General features: G+C 39.7%; 1 protein-coding gene across 5 annotated transcripts in view; it reads right to left on the bottom strand.

Moving 5' to 3' along the window:
• Positions 1–1,173: 1,173 nt before the first annotated feature.
• The window catches only part of kif21b (kinesin family member 21B), a 64,996-nt gene continuing 45,807 nt past the window's right edge, over positions 1,174–20,362 (bottom strand). For 3 of the 5 annotated variants that reach the window (XM_025010185.2, XM_017434603.3, XM_017434605.3), the window contains 8 exons: positions 19,044–19,180; positions 17,233–17,413; positions 16,885–17,049; positions 16,194–16,311; positions 15,921–16,091; positions 9,722–9,921; positions 8,605–8,741; positions 1,174–7,649 (listed from right to left, as the gene is read on the bottom strand). In XM_025010185.2, coding sequence (XP_024865953.1) covers positions 8,642–8,741; positions 9,722–9,921; positions 15,921–16,091; positions 16,194–16,311; positions 16,885–17,049; positions 17,233–17,413; positions 19,044–19,180 — 1,072 coding nt within the window. In that variant the 3' untranslated portion in view covers positions 1,174–7,649; positions 8,605–8,641. The remainder of the gene's footprint in view (positions 7,650–8,604; positions 8,742–9,721; positions 9,922–15,920; positions 16,092–16,193; positions 16,312–16,884; positions 17,050–17,232; positions 17,414–19,043; positions 19,181–20,362) is intronic. The other 2 variants (XM_017434608.3, XM_017434607.3) reach the window with 1 other exon arrangement.

The raw sequence follows: 20,362 nt of genomic DNA on the forward strand, positions 1-20,362 counted from the left end.
CAACTGGGATGTGACAGGCTTTGTGTATGGATGTCTGTTTGTTTGTCACTGGCATCTTCAGATGCTTTCTGCCTCCTCTGAGGCGATAATGGCCGTCGTACATCACAGTGCTTGCTTCTCCCATCGTGGCTGAGACAGGCGCAGGCTGACACAAGTTAATGATCAGAGTTTGCAAAGGAAATGAAGATTTATGAGTTTCAAGTCTGTATTTCTACCCCTGAAGTAGAAGGAGCTGCATCAGGATGAAAAATCCCCCCCGTGTCTCCTCGACATCCTTTACGGTGGGTTTGTCTGCTTATCCTCTGAATGATAAACAAGGTGGAGAAGACATTTCATTGTTCACAGCTTGGAGCTCAAGTGCAGCACGTGGCTGGCTAATTAATAAATCATAATAAATATTGTTCAACCTAATAAAAATAATCATCAATTCCAATCTAAACGTTAAAGGCCTAGCATTACTTGAAGGAATGCATATCACCCGTTTCATGTTGTAGTTTCAAACGAAGATAGGTGGACAAATTGTGGAGTTGTTGCAGTTTTGATCAAATCTTGAAAATAACATTAAACATAATCTCAAACAAGAACTCATGAAATGGGATAGTGCTCAGATTATATGTTGTGGATGACTCTCGGTTACTGCCAGATCAAATTTTAGGTATATATTTAAGACATCAGCTTTTCTGGTGCAATGTGTCAGGCTCAAAGTGGAAGATGTAAACGACTCTCAAGTAATAACACACTAAACTTCAGCTCAATATCTGTAAAACTGACTCTTAGAGCCATTTTGGTGTTCTCCAAGATCACTTAGCTGTGGCAGCCATCTTGAATGTGGTTGACTCTAAAACTTTATCAAATGTAGATGGCCATCCAATGACTTCCTTCTAAATGCATCATTAAAATCTGTCCAGTGGTTCATGAGATATTTTGCTAACATGACAGACAAAATCATTTTCGCCCTTTCGCCCAAGACCATTTATTTTTTTCACAACAAAAATTAACATTTTTCATTATTAAATTATGCTTAAATTATTTTACATTTCAAGAAAACTTCTTTCCAACTGTAAAAACTATCATTTATATTTTAAATGCTCAAATCAGCAAGTCTTATCTTTGCTTTTAACATACCTGTAAGTTGAACTTTGAACTGAAACATAGCCGAGAAGAAACAACTAATCCTTCATTAAATATTTATTTACATTATTTACAGTCAAAACATTTTACATTGCTTGGTTACATGCAAATTATCACACCTATAGAAAAAAACTATACACACATTTACACTTCAGTCTGTGCAATAAAAGGCACAAGTGACCTTTGACCCTACGTTTGTGTCCCAGTAGTACATATTTTCCTAGACGTTGTCACATGTTGCGTTACCAGACGACACACAGCTTGATTAAACCCTAGTGAAACAGCTGCAGGCGTGCTTTTGATCAAGAGCCCTGAAGATTGTGTCTGAAAGTAGTCCCACCCCCCTCAGCAGCCTGAGGCGAAACTAAAAACAAAACCGAGAGACGACTGATAATCCTCAGAATAAACTGAGGGTTGTAGGTGCGTTGATGTCCTGCCTATATGATCCGTATCTGAAAGGCGGTCAAGGCTAAAGACAAGACATTAGCTACTTCTGTTTTAATTCCTGACAGCTTCTAGATGCTCTGTTTGGGAAAGAAGTACCACCGGTGGTAATCCACAATCTGTTCATCAGCTGGCAGCTCGGCTCTCTACATGGTTCTGTGTTGGAAAGAGTCTGCCTGTAGCAACTGGACACGGTGACTTTGTAACGATTCAGATTTGTCGTTATGCTGTGAACGGGAGCCCCTCACATTAGGCAAATTTTATTTACAATGACTTTAAAGGACGGTTTCCTCTATATCCTATCTCATGGAAAACTATCATTAGCAGCTCTGTTCTTGTCGTTTTCTCTTTGACAGGAATTAACAAGGTGAAATCCTGAGCAGAGAGGGAAAAAACAAAGAATACATTTTGACTATTAGATGTAGTTGTTTTTTAAAACAACAACAACAAAAAATATTACAAAATGTGAGCTTTGTAAAAGCATGAAGCTTCCCACATAGACAACAGTAACTCCAGGTACTGAGACTTAGCAAGCAGGGATGGGCAGGGATGTACGAAGTCTATTTAAAGAGGGAGAGTTAGAAAAATTAACGTGACCATCCCTGCCATCGTATACTTGGATATATTTTTTTATTTTTTGGTGACGCAGCAAGTTGTTTCCTAACAGTGCTTTTCCAGTCGGGGTGCTTTTGTTGACAGAACACCTACCGTCCACCCTACTCCAGAAAAGAAAAAGAAAACAACTCCCAGCACCTTTCCGCCATTGTATTTTATTTTGAAAGGATTACAAAGTGGAAACTACTGTCGCAGGTGAGCTCAGCCTTATTGCCAGAATAAGGCATACCTCTTGACGTTGATCTGTTAAACCAGTGAAAATAAAGAAATATAGAGATCCCTGGCTCGCTGAATTAGCAGCAGCACACGTCTCTGCACCTGAAGCCTTTGTTTCATTAGAGGGTTTTTCAGCTGCAGGACTTGAATAAAAGTTTACTTTACTCACCCCAACTGTGTGTACATTGCCATTTATTCTTGTTTTTGTTTTTTTTTTTGTTTTTTTTTTTTTTTTTTTTTTTTTTTGGGGGGGGGGTCTAAAATTAAAATACAAATTAAATAATTACCAGATGAATTCAAAACGTGTTTTTGCTTAAAATGATCATTCCTATCAACAAATTAGTAAATTAATTTCCCCTTCACCTTGCAGTACATTTTGTTGGGCTCCTAATGTTGTCTTTTCACTGTGGCACCAAAGTTGAACATTGATACGTACTCATGCATGCTGCATTCAGAACCACCTACTACCAAGTACTGCCACGCTGTATAAATCAGCCTAATTTGCAGTAAAGTCTGACAGGCTAAGCCAGCAGAGAGCATCTCTTTATGCTTTTAAAATGAGGGAGGTGGATAAACTTTCACATATTCACAAAAATGAAAATTCACCTGAGAATGTGGTTTTCTGCCATTCCCACGCTTGTTTTAACCAACCGTTCCGGTGCTTTGCATCGTGGGATACAGTCGGTGAGGTAGACTCAGACCATATATAAGAAATTTCTTCTTTTTTGCCTTATTGCATATTATTAAACATGCTTTAGCTAAACCCGAATGTACTACTAGTGTAGTAGGCAGTTTTATATGCAGCTATACAAAACAAGTGGTTTGTTAGAACAAGAAAGGAAAAGAAGAATACCAGCAGACAACCAGGGGTACTAATAAACTCTTCTGAGCACAAAGGTTGTTTTAAATGCTGCTCTGTTAGGTTAACATTGTCCTCAAATACTGTTAAGGGTAAGGGGTGTCCTAAAGTAAGGGGATGTTTTGTCCCCACTCTTTACTAATATCTAACATAATATATCATATAACTGTAATATTACTGATTTTAAACCTACTGTAGATTTAAACAAATGTGCTTTTTTAACAGACTAATGTCAGTGGTTTAAGCCTTTTTTTATTTTACTATGTCGTTTTTTTTTGTTTGTTTTTTGTTTTTTTTCCCTTTCTTTCTTTTTTTAGAAATTAAATCAAAGAAATGGCTTCATTCATATCTGGAAAACAGCCGAGTGTCCAGAGTTCACAGCAGGGTTTGTTTTCCAAAGTGCATGTAAATGCTAAACTCGCAGAGATCAAACTGAGGTCAGCTGTTTAGAAAAAGAACCGGGTTACCTTCAACTGCATCTCCTCTGTTTTTCAAAAAAGTATGACACAGCTATTTACACATCATCAGGAAAAGAAGTGCAGCTGATGTAGGCTGAAGCACGGGTACCAGAAATTTAGATGATGCTGGTCCAAGGTCACAGCCATGCCAACTATGTTACCAGACCGAAGTCACTGTTGGATCCTCAGAATCCAGAAAGTGACCGCAGCCTTCTAAAATTAGGATAACAAATATATCCAGGTGTTAACGATAAGATCGGCCACACGAGAACAAATGAAATGCAATATTTTAGGATGTTTAATCAGTCGATCAGCACCATCTGTGTGAAGCATCCATCATCAAATCTACAAGTGCAGATCACCAGAGAGAGTGTCTAAAGCTACAGTACAGAATAATCTGCTCGAAAAATTACTCGGAGTCCAGATGAGTGGTGAAAAAAAAACACACAGATAAAGCTTGATTTTGTGTTATTACATCATGAAACACTGTTGAGATGTAGAGCAGGGTCAGTTAGGCTAATTGGCACAGATAAACACAGAAATACCCGATAAAGTCCAGGTCAAAATACACAAACCTTTGAGCTGCAGGAGTTCATCTCCCCCGCTGCCCTCATTGTGCACCAGTTCTACAGGCCAGCTCATAAACAGATATCACATATTATACATATCTTAAACAAGTCTTTATGGTCAAAAATCAGTGCACATCTTTTCAGCTTTGGCGATACTGGGAAGATGTTATCTACAATATGTACATTTCTTACAAAAAAAACCCCAAAAGGAAACAAAAAGCACAGTGCGTTGATAAGAAGTAAAGGGAATCAAATAGAAAATAAACATGGAAATGAGTTGGTTCTTCTTATTGTTTTTTTTTTTTTTTTACAAAAAGGGGGGTGCAACACTGATAGTACCATTATTTGTAAAAAAAAAAAAAAAAAAAGAAGAAAGAAATAAAAAAAAATCTCACAAACAAGGCATTTGGTCGACTGAAACAGTTAGCCACTCTCACAGGGTCACATTATGACTAAAGTTTGACTCAAGTTATTCTTCATTCTTTACCTGAGTTTCTAATCACAGCAAAAATTGACCCCAAAGGATGCATCGTCAGATTAATTGTGTCAGCATGTCTGAGTCTATAACAACCCTCCCAACAGAACACTTCAAAACGCTTTTGGCAAGTTTAAGCAGCTTCAGACAGCAGCAGCACAGCGTTGATTAGAGCGGAGTTTGTCAAAAGCTTGTTAAAAGTATTTTGCTACTTTCCAGCTTCTTTTTAACACTGTTTTATAATCCAAGCATCGCTTAATTTAACTACATACTGTACGTCTCTGGGTCTTCTGTCGGGGAAAAAGTGCACTAAATCAGCAAAATGTTATTTCTTTTCAACGGAGGGAGCGATACTGCTGAGCTGAACAAAACTAACAGACATGAACGGGGTTTCTAATCAAGCAGAAGAGAAATCTGTGCAACGTGAAGCTTAAAATGCAGCTCATCACTTTGGAGTGTTAAATAAAAAAAGGCAGGAGTTCATAAAGTGATGTGAAGCTATTTTCAGTATTTGCATGTCAGACAACAAAGAGAAAACTGAATCGACTTGTAGGACTTGCTGTTGCTTGTGTGTGTGTGGAGTGTTTTATTAAGGAGACTCTAAATCAACACAGTGAAGGATGTCGGAACCTATCAGACAAGATAAATAGCAGAAACATCCACTCAGATGTTGGATTTATGCGCTTCCACGTGTACATATGTTGCCCCCCACACACACAAAAATCTGCCACATACACAGATCTGTACATCAGTGCACATCGGGCGAAGGAAGTTTATTCCCGCTTCTAAGTATAGCAGCTAAATAGTGGGTGGAAGAAAATTTGAATTTTTTTTTTTCTTATTTAAAAAAAGGAGAGGAAAAATAAAAAATCCTTCTCGGTGATGACCTACTTTCACACAAGTAATCCTGCCTGAAAAGCGGCGAGCGGAGCGGAGCTCTAATTAAATCGGCTTCCAGGAGAGGTGCAGCAGCTGGAAAGGAGGTGGACGCCAAAGTAAGGCTGGTCAGTCTGACACTTAACCTTAAAGATCAGAGAGGACCTGAAAACAGGCAGAGGGAAACGGGTGGAAATCCTGTCACTGTTTACCCATCTGATAAATGACAGGTTCTGCTGGAGAGTGATGAGATGTGACACTTTGGCCTCAATATAACGGCAGTCTCTCCATTATGTGAGACAACAGCAAACAGCGTGGGTTATTCCTTTTTTTTAGCCACTGTTAGCACACTACCAAACAGATATTATGATTTAGGTATTCCTTCTAGGACCAGCAGCGCCTCAGCAGAGCTGCTGGACGTGCGTTATCCTTTCTGCAACCGGACGGTCTGATTGCCAAAAGGCCACAGAGGAAACATCCACACAGAGATGAAGAACAAGAAAGAGACCATTCAGATCTTTAGAAGTGAGCTTCTGTGAAAAAAGTTATGAGCAAATATCTTATATAGCGTTTGTTTCTGACCGGACTGATGAGCTCATGACTAGTCTGAGTGGGGCTAAGTCCAAAGTGAGTTTCTGCAATCTTGAAACATCTTCAATCTAAAACATTTCATAGTGATTCGTCCAAATGCTATTTTGTAAACCTTTACACGCCTTGCTCAAGTAAGATATTCTTACCAGAAGTGCTACAACTAGCTGCTGAAAGTTGCAGTATTAAATAACTATAGATTTCTATGTATATTTACTGTGTAATGTGAACCTGGCAGCAATGTAAATATTTATTAAAGTTCACCTGAACCACTGTAAAAGTGGCGACTGGAGTTGTTTTAAGACAAGACTTTCTGGTCTTGGGTTTTTACATCACCATCAGTTTTGTGTTACACGGTCATTCCAGCAGAAAATGTATATTCTTGCTGGAAGTGCCCCTGAAGAGCTGCGAGCTCTCCTGCTATTTGTGCTTTCAGAAAAACAACTGTATGTACAAAAATAAAAATTAAAAAATCACGGTCACTGTCTCACTTGGATTAGCTGTTAGCTCGACAAGCCAGTCACAATTAAACTCTTGTCTTCCAAACGGAGGCCGTGAAAGGAGCTACCTACAACAGGTAAGATGTTACTTGTTCATAACCTTTCCAGCAGAATCCCCACGTCAAAAGACCGGAACGGTTCCTTTAAGTAATGAAAACAGAAAGCATCAAGTGGTTGCACACGAAGACCCGTAAAACTGCTCCCACGCACCTCACATTTAAGTTAAACAACTGAGGTAGGGAGAACAATAAATTAGAACTAATATTAACAATAATAATACAAAAAAAAAAACGACAACAAAACATGACGTTTCAGTCATATGTACTGAAAGGAAATGGACACCGAGTCGAGGTGTTTCGTGTAATTTTCCAGTGATGTTTAAGCCGAATGCACTGATGAACACGTGACATGATTTTCTAGTGCGCTCTGTATCAGAACAGCATCGTCAAACAGTCCCTAAATCCAGGAACAGGGGTCCAACAGAAACACGAGCAGAGTCACCTCTCACTGTCTGAAACCTTGGTGAAAGAACAGAAGGACACTTTCATTTAAAACCAGGCTGCAGGCAGTAGTTTTCACGTCAGGTGACAAATTGTTTCGCTCTGTGTTTCCACCGCCAGGCTGATGCAGTTTGTCTTTTCCAAGTAGCACCACACCACAATGGCACTTTCGAAGTTGGCAGTAAACAAAACCTGAAAGGCTTTTTTTTGTTTGGTTCTGTTTTGTTTTGACTACATACTTCATCATTTTACTACATGATCCACACCTTGCTCGCCTCGGAGACGGCGACTACATTGTCACACAGCGCCGCTCGAAGGGCGGAGGTCACAGATCAGCTGATCGAGGATCCGCGCAGACTCTTGGGTCCCTCACCTCTTCCTCCACACCTTCGACAGCCAGATCTTCACCGTCTTGTCGCTGGAGGAGGAGAAGGGAAGGCGGAGCGATGAGCGGAGGGAAAAGAAACGTGCGCAACAAAGAGGGGAGAATAACAGATCATCAATCAGGCAATCCTCCCTTTGAAAACAACTCATTTCACATCAGACGCAGCACAAAGACACAGACTTCAAAGTGCATTTCACACACACACACCAAACAATCTTCATTAAAGACCCTTCTGCACACCAACACTTCTCCAACCTCTGTGAAAAGTTTAATATGATTGTAACTGCATTAACATGGAAACAACAAAGAGAGCAGTTTGATCCGCAGAGCGTCCACCTTTAATGGCAAAATCAGACAAAGTCCCATTTTCCAATAACATCGTCCAAGAAAGTTACACTTTGCCTGATGTTAGGGGATGGCAAGTAACTTACTGAGTGGCTTTAAAAGAAACAGAACATTTTTAAATCTCATTTATTTAATCCACTGAGAACCATAAACTGTGGTTCAGGAGAACAGGACCGTTATTCAGAGCCGAACAGAAAGTCACAAGAAAAGCAGATCGTCTCCGCCGAGGCAGTGATCTGTAAATGAGGCAGTAACTGTAAAGAAAGTGAAAAAATCTACAGTGCTGAGCAAAGGTTTTAACATAGTCCTAGTTTATTTACTTTGCTTCCAAGGAGCCAGACATTTTTTGTTATTTTAAGTGCACTTGATCAATAGTTCTCTAGACTTTCTGAAGGTCTTTCTTTGAACTTTGGCTTGTTTTTCACTCATTTTCTGCCCAGTCCTTGTCCTTTGTATCAAGCACAGTACTTTATGTATTTTAAATGAAAGGAAAGAGAGAAGCATTTGTAAGGGCAAAACGGAGAAGTGAACAGAAGTGGAGCACAAAAAAAGGGATAGACACAAAAAGCGCTGAAGGAGAGATTTAAAGGGCTTGGGAAATAGACGACGGCAGGAAGAAGTAAATGATTGGTTAAGAAAGTACCAGAGGAATGGAGGGTTGGTGAGCAGAGCACGGGCAATCATGGGAGGCTGGTGGCTCGGCCCTTGATGGCCAGGACCCGACGAGGAAGACACGGGGTCAGGCCCGGCACATAGTTCCACAGTTTCACCCTGCAGTCACTGAGGTCCACGGAGGGGAGGGAAGTGGAGGGGAAAGGACCGACAGGGAGGTAAAAGGTAAGAGAAAGGAGACAAGGTTTCAGAGTCCGAAAGGAGGAAAGATGTGCCCGCAGACAAAGATGGTAGGAGAAATAGCAAGAGACGATCACACAGAAACCTAACAGAAAGGAGAAGGCATGAAGGTACGTCACTCAGCTTCGGTGAACGGCTAAATGAGGAGTGAGAAGTGAAAATAATCCAAGTAAACAAACAAGAATTTGATAAGCATCTTTTTTGTTTGATAAAATGATAAACTACAGACTATAGTGTGACACTTTTTCAGCAACTAAGGCCAAACTACAGTACCTTTTAATGCCTATAACAGCTCAAGATTTCACAGAAAAGAATAATTTTTATTGAAAAGCAGTCCATTTACTCCCAGCTTTACCAGTATCAATTAAAATGCGAACTTAACATAATTTTGTTCAAACTCAAACCTCTAAAATGCCCTGAGAAGGTTGGTGTTCAGCTCCATTTACTTAAGAAGTTAAAAGTTGGATCTATAAATAGTGTCTCATCCAAATTAACTGTGCTTCAGTAGCAAGTCAGGATACCTGTAGGATTTGCTCAAAGTTATGGTCAGTAACCAGCCCAACTAATATGAACAACAATAATAATATATACTGCATTTATCTGCATTTGATGCATTCAAACACTGTAGCACCATGTTTTCTAATAGGAATAGAGGAATTTACAATGTCAGGGGGAGCTTTAACTCAGAAATTCTGATTTTTGAGCACAAATAGTCTCTTCCTATCGAGAAACTTCTTGGTTCTAAAACCTTTTTACACATTGATCTCTAACCTATGATGCTTTGCGTACATAAAACCCAACACTGAAATGCTGCTTGGGGGGCTTATCTAACTTACAGAACAGATATAAGATGAAATGTTAGCTTGCTGGTGGTGAAAAAGTGTATGTTTTTATTGCATTACATTTACCTGGATGCCGTGAAGATCTGTCTGGAGTTGGTGCATATGGCATTAATGGGGCTGTCGTGACCTCTGACCTCTCCAATAGGTGTGAAGTTGTCCACGTTCCACACTTTGAGCATGCCGCCCCGACAGGCGCTCAGCAACATGGGCCGGCCAGGGACGTAGGCCAGCGCGCACACCCAGTCCTTGTGAGCGTTCGGGATTTGCTGAGAAAACGTCAAAGCAGAAAGAGAAACCCATTAGGAGAAGACGAAACAATCTCACGCTGCCTGCCATACATAAAATAATAATCCAGCTGCTTGTGTGCGTGTCATCTGGGTTACTGCGTTCTTTAAATAGCAGCAGATATAAACATACATGTTTTATTTTTAATGGACAGATATTATCATGAGTATAGCGGCTTGTTCTCTGAACGGAAAGTGCACTTCGCCGTTGCTAGGCAACATGAAAGTACAAGTTTTTTTTTTTAAAAGCCTGTTTTTAAACTCAGTGCCATAGTTATTCTTAGACTGTATGTCTACGTGCTGTGTTTTACAATGGCTTTAAAAAGGAATCATAATTTAACAAAAAAAACAAAGATAATCTGAGAATTCTCTGCTTCATGTTTCAGTCACACCGACATGAAGCTCTGGTTTATGAGAAGTGGGCAACAAATGACAATAAAGGTGAGAAGTGATAAGGTTTGGGGCCAATATTTATTTTTGGAAATAAGAAGCGTTCCAGTTTTACTCTTTTCAAATTACAGAACAATTTATGAAGGTTTGAGCCTAATCTAACCCCTGCAGACAAATCGTGATGGTAAATTTTTCACAGTCTACAAATAAACTGTAACTGCCTATTTCACTTCACAAGGTTTTATATCAATATGTAATTAGTTTTTTTTTTAAAGGACAGTGGCAAAATATCACATGAAAGCTAAAAGCAGTGAAGCTCACGGTTATTTAATAATATGTAGAACAAGCTGGAAGTGTTTAAATTATAGGACATTTAGGAGTTCATTTGTTGGTGACCTTAACCTTCGAATCTTAATATTTTTTCCAACAGACTCACTTTAACCCGGCTCTTGTTGTAGAGTGTCCAAACACAAAAAGATGACTGGATATTGCATCTTTTCAAACACATTCATATGAATTAAAATGGAAACTTTAAAAAAGGAAGAGATAAATCACCGGTGAGGTAATAAGATGCTAAAACACAATCAGTTCACCTGTCATTACTTTATCACAGAGTAAACCTACAAAGAGCGATTCAGATGAAATGACGGCCTTTATTACACTTTCACGACTCCTGCAGTTTGAGTTTAAACGTTGATTTGTAACTTCATTTATCTGAGCTGGCCTCCACGTTAAATCATCTCCGAGCTGTGAAACACAAACACAGGAAGCTCCGTTTCATTGATATTCATCTGCTTTTTATCTCCTGATCCAGTATCTGTCGCTGCTATTTTCATTCATTTTTCTTCTAGCTTTTCTTTTATTTAAAATAAACAGAAAAAGGTTTTCACTCTTTATTTTTTTAGACTCAAAATAAATTCAATTCATTGTTGCCCTTAATAAGCTAGACACATTTTTATACATTAGCAAGTCAAATCAACATTTTATACAGCTTTGTGAATTTATTTGAAAAAAAAAGAAAAAATCCAATTTACATAGGTGGAAAAGCCTTTACATTACACTTTAGGCTTATTTATGTTAGTTTTAAGACATCTAACACACAAAAAGCTCATGTTGCAGCACGTTTCTTTGTTAAATTTATCTTTAATTTCTGGCAGAAATACTCTGAGATCAACCCAGGCAGGCTGGAAACTTAAGTCTAATGACTTTAAGAGCAGCAGTCTGTTTCTTAGACAAATTCAACACAATCTGGTGCATAATCATAAATCTAAAAAAGTGCAATTCAACTTTGATTTTTTTTTTATTGAAAACATATTATGTTCATATATAAGTTAATGTAATCTTAGCCCAAGTCTGAGCCAAAACCACTCCATATTGCTTTTATTAGGCCTGCAACTCACGATTTATTGACACAAGTCTTGAATAAACAATAGTGCAGAACTAAAAACAGGATAATTCAAAAGGTGTTAAGATTTTTTTTTTTTGGTGGCAAACCCTGATACATACAGACAGGGGCAGTATTTTATTTTAATACCATCTATAAAATGAAACAAGCATTCTCTGAAGGAATGTGTATCGCCCACAGTCTTGCATGCCAAAGTTTTAAACAAAGACCTGACACGATCTGGTTGCGGTCTGAATATATGTTGTAGATAACTCTCAGCTCCTACTACACTAAATTTTAGCTCAGTATCCATTAAACTAACTCGAGTTTTAGCCATTTTTATGTTTGCTGAGGTTGACTAGATATGGCGATCTTGAATCGAGTTGACTCTTAAAGTTAATAAAACGTAGATGCATACTCAGTGATTAGCTTCTGAGAGTATCATTAAAATCCGTCCAGTGGTTAATGAGATAATTGGCTAACAGACAAACAAACACACATACAGGAAATGACAGCAGGAGGTAACAGTATCATCAGAAGTTAGACTGCACCCGTAGATGTTTTTCTACTTAAATTAATTAACTCTACATGCTATACTTTAATTGAGATTTGATTCATCAAACTCTCATTTTTACATCCTGAATGCAAAAGAAATTGAAACATTCAAACCTTTTAATACTTAATATCGGCATCATGTGATTCAGGATTAGCTTTTTTTGGCCCCCCATCATCTTTTTGTATTAACATTATAAAGAACCGAGCCCTTTTTTGAGACTTAAACAAACTGACACAGTGGTACGGTTAATTAGCTCCTCTGAACTCTCAAAGCAAAACATCATTTGAATTGTCACAGTATCAAAAGCTCAAACAGATCAGCTTTTCTTTTTTTTACTGGGAGCAGACCTGTGGCTGCTGGTCATGCGATGCTGCGCTCTATTTTTAAAGCTGAAAAGCAAATATATTTTCCTCATGCTTGTCTTTCAGCTTCAATTGCCATCAAAAGCTACTTTGAGAGGTCTCTTCTTATGTACAGAGCAGAGAAATGCTTTTTTCCCCCCTTCAAACTACTTTTCATTTCAGCATCATAATGTGGATACCTAAAAGCTGTGGAAAATATGGAAACATTTACTGTGATTTCCAGCCGGTCAGATCTTTTCAAATCAACAGGTTTTATTGAAAGAACACAAATTAAAGTGTGAATTTTGTTGCATCTTGGCATGGGCCAAAAAGATTATTAAAACCTTAGTTACGATTGTGATTTTGGAGGTTTTTTGGAGCTTTATAACTCAGCCATACTTCAGAGTAGAAACCCCATTTAAACTGTAAACAGGTCACAACATATTGGGCTACGACTGAACGATTCACCTTCGATGCCTTAAACCACCTGGGTAAAAATACAAATTAAATCATTTTTGATTTTATAAAGAGGATATATTTGGAGCTGTTGAAGTTACATCACAGTTCATAACCCAATAAGTTTTCCAAATGTTTTGCAAACAAACTCTTCTTCCTCTTACAGCTTTTACACCTAATATACATCAATATTTAGCCATTTTTGTCATCTTTCATCCAATACATCTCTCACCACTGGAGGAATCACAACTTTCTCTCAGATCACCTTTGAGTGCAAAGCGTGCAGACAAATTCTAATTCCTTCCTCTTATTTTTGAGCTCAGAATTTTCTCATTAAAGCTGGAACTGAAAGGTCTCTTTAGTCGGTCATATCTTCTGTATACCACACTGGATAAACATAAAACATTACACACGCAGTTACCAGAAGATTCTGTCTCTCACAGCTGAAGAATTTCTTTGATACAACCTATAATTTACGAGCAGCAACTCTTCGTTTGAGGCTCCATTTCTAGTCTGCGACTCTTTGTGCTCGTCTCATGAAGAGTGCCGCTGATGTGATCCACAGAAAAATCATCACAAAAGGTGGATATATGTTAAGTATTCACACAGCAGCTGCATTGGCACCATTCAAAACTTCCAGTAATCTCAAAAACCCAACGAAAAAATAAAAATGTCAATTTTTTGTTTGTTTGTTTCTTTTTTGTTGATGACCTTGAAACTTCTTTTCTATTACAACTGGTCAACTCTTTGGTTTTCATTTTTCTGGCAATATCAGCAAGGGGCTTCAAAAACCCAAAAGGTGAAAAGCAGAAGCAGAAGAATTATTATGAATACAAACAAAGGCTCATGAAGTCATTCAGTAGTGTTAGGGGGGAAAAAAGCAAAGTGGTGTATCCTTTCTGACATGAGCTGGTTTTTGTCAGGTTCGACAAAAGAGCCTGGAAAAGTTGAAGAACAAAGTGAAACAGGATTTGTACACCGAGACTCAAATAAATTACATTTTCCACACTATCTGCAACGACTTTACACTTTCTTCTCAACACCTCGACGGGAACAACAGTTACATAAGCTGTTCAGTAAGAAGGCGAAAACCCGTCCACATTTGAAATTGTTTTGGAGAAACTATGTAAACATATTCAACACGCATGAAATGACTCAACTACAGTGTACAGTAATTATAAGCATATTGCTTCACATATCCCTCGAGGAAAAGAAAAAAAAAACACACAAGCGAGGTTGAATTTTATCGTGGTGGTCAGAGCCGAGTGGCCCCCCCAGCTGTAATCCGAAGGAGTTTTGAGTCTACTGTAATATATTCTATTACACCCAAAGCCACAATTTGATCCCATTACATAATTATACGGAGACCACTGAGCTGGAGAGGCTGTAAAATGGATTGTGCTGGCTGCTCCACAAATGTGGTTAAGGTCATATGCCGCAGTCGGCAGCAAAGACTGAGCTGATTTAATTCCAGCTTTGAAAACAGATAATTACGTCCCGTGTTCTCGTTTTGTCTGTTCCGATAAACAAAGGCTGAACAGAAGTTATGTAAAGCAAACTGAGAAAGTACTGTGAATGCAAATGAGCGAGCCGCATCCGCCCACGAGCCGTATTATTATGCATTATTAACATATGCGGCCAACAGAGGATGCACCGGAGACACCTCGACATGCAACACAGACACTCGCTCAAGTACCTGTGGCTGGGGTGCGCCCGGGCTCCAACTCTCTGCTGCTGACACGCTGCTTTCCTGTCGCATTACACATGACAACAGCACACTGCCGACTCCCTCCACAGAGCAAGCAGTCTGGGTGAAGGAGGCATGAAGGAACACTCAGGTGGCAGGAAGCTGCCCACCAGCTGAGCAGACAACCAGCAGTCAGCACTGAGCCGCTTTTAGAGAAGGAGGAAAACACCATCTCCACCAAACAGAATGTGTGTATGACCAAGACCGCAATCTGCGACAACTGGATTTAAGACAGATCCTATTTCAGCGAGAAACTACCACTTATTCCTCTGGCTTGTGTACATTTTAATCATATCCTCTCATTCAAGAGAGAAAGGTTCACAATAAGACTAGTTGGTCCGACAGAATTCCCATTTCCTTTTGTTTTGTTGATTATGCCTGAAAATGGAGTAGGACTGATGCTCTGACAAACCAATCAGAAGCAGGAGACGTAAACCACCTTACAGCAACCTACAGTTTGTTCATCAAATGAGCAAAAACTGTAAAAAAGAAAATTTTACGAGGCTGAATGTTCAAAGACATGAAACTTATGGATAAAGATATAAACAATTCAAAGATGTGGGTAAATATTCAGTGTTCCCAAACTAGGTTGGTGACTATATATATATATTCAGAAGTCAAAAACATGATATTGAGCATTTTTAAACACACCAATATTCAGAGCTATTGTTGACTAAATTTCTATTTATCTATTATCTACCGCCGCAGTGATGCAGTTCTTTAAATTCCCTATCATCAGTGACAAAAAGGATTTTACTGTAATTATCTACCAAAGTACCACTTTAACTGCTCTGAATCCTCGATGCAGAAAAGACTCAGTGCCCTGCAGATGAGGGTCAGGAGATCATGAATTAATTGCCTTGGAGGTGGATGCATTGTGCAGCCCGCAGCCTCGTTCCTCACAACGTGCAGAAGGTAGGATTTAAACCGTGATGTGTGAACTTCACCAAACTATTCTCTCTGTTCACTAAACCCAGCTGACCTCACACTGTCTGCAGGAAACTATCCATACATGTAACTTTCTGTTTCAGAAACACTTTGCAGCTGTTGTTTTTTTTTTTTTTTAATATGATGGCATATTTTGTTTTCTTTTTTAACTTCACTTACCTGTGTGAGCTCCTGCTGCTCCAGCTCCCACTTCTTGATGCCGTTGTCTCGCGAGCCGCTGAACAGCACATCCCCCTGCACGGCCAAACATTCGATGCCATCATAGTGCGGGGGCTCGAAGTTATGAGCTGGACCTACATTACCCAGAGTTCCCTCTGCCACATCAAACACCTCAGGAAATGATGGAAAGACGAGGCATTATTTTACATGTGACGTTGATGATATTTCAGATTTGGCACTCAGATACGGTTGCCATCTGGATGTGTGTGGTACCTTGACGTAATGGTCTTTGGAGCCAGTGATGACTTGATCTTTGCCCAGCAGAGACTGGCCCACAGTCAGACACATGACGGAACCGATGTGGCCTGTCAACTTGCCCGTTGCTTGCATCCTACACCCAAAACACGCCCCCACAGGTGAAGCAAGGGTCAGGAAAATTCATTACTGAGAAAAGTTTGATTTTAAACATCCCTGTGTCGCTAAATGAAGTCCTGTTATTCCTCTTAAGTTAAGTTAAACCACAGAGACAAGCCAATGCCACATGCAGGGGATGGGGAAATGTTTAATACATTCATCTTTCATTTCTGGGGGGGAGGTTCTTATGCATCATTAAACAGTTTGGAGCCCCTCAGCGTAAACTGCCTGGTCCAATCTGTTTATCATTTCCCTTCAGGAGAAAAAAAATCTGAGGGGAATATGTTGTTAACATGAGATGCCAGAAACTGGTTCCTTGTGGAAAACATGGGCTGACCCTGAGTTCCTGTTCTGTCTGATCGCAACCATTTAAATCCCTTTTCTCGCATTCTAATATGTGCATGAAGAAGACCAAACGCATAAATTTGAGAAAGAATTCATTAATTTTTAGATACAAAAACGACTGACTCAACACTTAAACCAAGTATAGAATAAGCAGAGCAATAAATAACGGATTTTTTAAAATAAATTACCGAGTGAACAAACGTACCTGTTGAGGTCAAACATGCGAACGATGTTTCCGGCGGCAGCGTAGAGCACAGAACCTGATGGGTTCAGGGCTATCTGGTTGATCTGACATTCGCCCTGAGAAAAGGTGATCGTACGGGTGGTTGTGCCTGCACAAGCGTCCCCTGAAATCACCTGTCCTGATGATCTGTCGGGGAAAACAGAAGACAACGTGTGAGAGAAGGCAAGACAGGAGGATGAATTTAACAGCCTAATAGTCATTTCCCATTAAGGTAAAACATAAAAAGTATATTTGCAAAACATTTATAGCCTATATATATATATATATATATATATATATATACTTGGATTTGGAAAAAGAAAAACTTACGTGAGTGTGCGGATACATTTGGCGGAGTCTCGGATGTCCCACACCTTGATGTAGGAGGTGGAGACAGAGAAGACCAAACCAGAGGAGGGACAGTATTTCACCGACACCACGTTGTTTGGGTGTCCTTTAAGGGTGGCGATCTCCTGACCCGTGACCAGATTCCACATCTTGCAGGTACGATCTGGAGGTGGAGAGTAGAGAGGTCCAATATGAGCCTGACCATTTCGTTGTGCTCACCGAAGGTGGAGAGTCCACTTTGACTACTCAGCCTTTTGTTTTTAGTACACTAAAAAATCCCCATCCTCCAATTAAATATTAAATCTGTTCAATATCTTGTTTTGCAACAACATTCCAATCATTTTTGGTCGTGTTTAGTGTTAATGGGGGGAACGCTTATCACGAACAAGAGTAAAAACCTTTTAAACATCCACATGTTAGCATCACCATCTCAGTAAAATAATGTTAATATTTACTGCAACTCAAAGCACCGCTGCACATCCTCACACACTGTGCCTGCTGTATTATTTGTCTCAATGTTCAATGTGCAGAATAAAATGGTTCAATTTGGTCATTCAAGGTTTATTTACATTGGGAAAAATAAAAAATCCCAAGCAATTTCAATCTGCAGTTTTTGAAAGCAGAATATGCTGGAAACACTTGTGGCATAAATACAACAAGACCTGAGCAATCCAGTGAGAACTAATAATAAAAATAAAAACGCACAAATAAAAGCCTTGTACAGGTTGTTCCGAGCAGAAGCACTCAGTGGTGTATGAACAGGTAAAATACATTTAAAAACCAATCATTTTTAAAAGTTAGAATTGATCCACAGCTTCTTCTTGGTTGATAACTACAATAAGTAGGGATTATAATAGTCCTCCTGTTCATTACTGGTACATGTCTCAAAGATCTGGCCCTAGTAATAAAAAACGTTGCAATATACTTCAAGTAATAATGCACAAATTTGGACATTTTAAGAAGGAACATGGATCCAAAGTAAGATATTAGTTATTTATTAGTGTCCTGACTTCTGTTTGGAGACTTCTAGCTTGCTTCTTTAAAAAAAAAAAAAAAAACAGAATAAGTTCACTTAAAAGTTTTGATTGGTTCATTCCAACATAAAGACTGGAACATGGAAAACCAGATGGCTTCCCCCCCCCCAAGATATGCAGCAGCAGCTCAACACATAAACTGGTTCTAAACTTATTTAGGTCTGCACAGCAAAGACGAATACAGAAATAAAGTTGACAAAATATTTTTAATACTCAGTCCACATGTGGGAATTGATTTGAATTGGTTTCTGCAGAGAAAATGAACAGATTTCTCAGTCTGAATGTTCTGGCTTTGCAAATTGGGTTTCAGAGTCTCACACTTCCCTTGTACACATGTTGATTATTTCGAAGCGGGAATGACGGCACAATCATCAGGCTGCGTGGATAACACTTTCTACACAATGAAATTAATTTAGGTTGCAAGTACAGACGAAGGTAGAAGGCAAGCCATTACTGATGACTAATTTAGTCATCCAACAGCCTGGTAATGGCTGCCCTCACAAGTTGTTTTTTAATTACTTACAAAGTACAGTCTACTAAATAACAGGACATCATTTGAAATGCACACATAACATTTATGTTTGTTACATGCGTTGTTTGTCATTTACATGTTTTAGGTTTAGTTTGATTAAAAAAGGATAAAGTTGCATATTAGTCTGTTTTACAGATGCTGGGATTCTCGATGCAAAATTTCCCAAGTGTTCCTACAGTAATGGTTCTGAAATGGCACATCTTTGTTACATTTAGTTGTGTGTCTACCTTTCGATCCAGTGAACAGCAGCTCGTCTGTAGCATCCACGCACAGAACCGGCTTCGAGTGGCCCTCGGCCACGGAGGCACACTGCAGGGGTGCCGTCCGACCCCCCTTCACACCCCCGATGGGATTGATCACACCCCTATAGTTTGCAAACACAGACACAGTGTCACAGTCCCCATCGGTGCAAATCGGGCAGGGTGATTTCTCTCTGCAGCTCTAAAGTGGATGTACAGGAAGAAACGGGCTGATTGTGAACCTGCATGCAGGAAACGGAAACATACAAACCTTTGTGTCGACACAGAAACCTTATTTGAAACGGAGGACTGAATTACAGTCAGCTCCTTTTCTGGCCTACTGTACCTTGGCCACATCTCGAAGTACGACTTGCTTAACTTATTATTAAGCAGATTTATGTCCCAATAACATCAGTAATACAAGATTATACACTTTCCTGTTGGCTTAAGCCCAGTTCGTCTGTCTCTCTGTTCTGCTTCCTCTGCCCTCCCCCCCACCCCTCCTTTTTGTTGCAGAGCAGCCCAATTAACGCACTACAACAGTAAAGGCTGCTTCCCCGTGCACTTGTCTCTTCTTTCTTTCCAAGGCGCACAGAAACACAGAGCTGCTTCTTTATTGTGTGCAATCAATTTCTCGAGCTGGACCACTGTCCCTCCCCTGCAAACACACACACACACACACACACTCCCAATCTATGTCCCTCCGACAGGCCAGTCCCAGAACGCCTGGAGAGCAGTCGGCAGAGTGAGACAGAGCAGAGAGAGGGCGAGAAGAAAAGGGGGAGCAGTAGAAAAGAATTGGTCCCCGGTGGGCTTCATGGGTAGTGGTTAGAGTGTGTGTGTGTGTGTCTGTGTGTGAGAAAGTGTGAGGAAAAGTGCAAAACACAGAGAGAGAACCAGAGGATGCGAGGAAGTCAAAGAAAACTGTGACTGCACGCGAAAAATCAGAACAGATTTGTTTCTGCACAGAGGGAGCAAAACACGGAGCAGTGTGTTGAGGAGGGCGACATGCTCCTCGTCTGTGCCAGCTGATGTGCAAAACCACACAAACACTTCAAATCAAAACCAAAACTATATGTTTCCTTTTTTTTAAGTGTATAAAAATGCCAAATAAAGTCTCATTCTCCAGCCAGTGTTTTCACCACATGCATGCACGATTGCCAAGTTTCACAAAACGAACACACGCGCGCGCACACACACACACAAAACAGAACTGTTTGGCACAGAACAAGCTCAGAAGCGATTATTAACAAAAGCCACAGCTGGAAGACCAACTCCATGGACGATAAACCTCAGCACAGCATCTC

The sequence above is a fragment of the Kryptolebias marmoratus genome, linkage group LG4 (assembly GCF_001649575.2).
Source record: "Kryptolebias marmoratus isolate JLee-2015 linkage group LG4, ASM164957v2, whole genome shotgun sequence".
Lineage (NCBI taxonomy): Eukaryota > Metazoa > Chordata > Actinopteri > Cyprinodontiformes > Rivulidae > Kryptolebias > Kryptolebias marmoratus.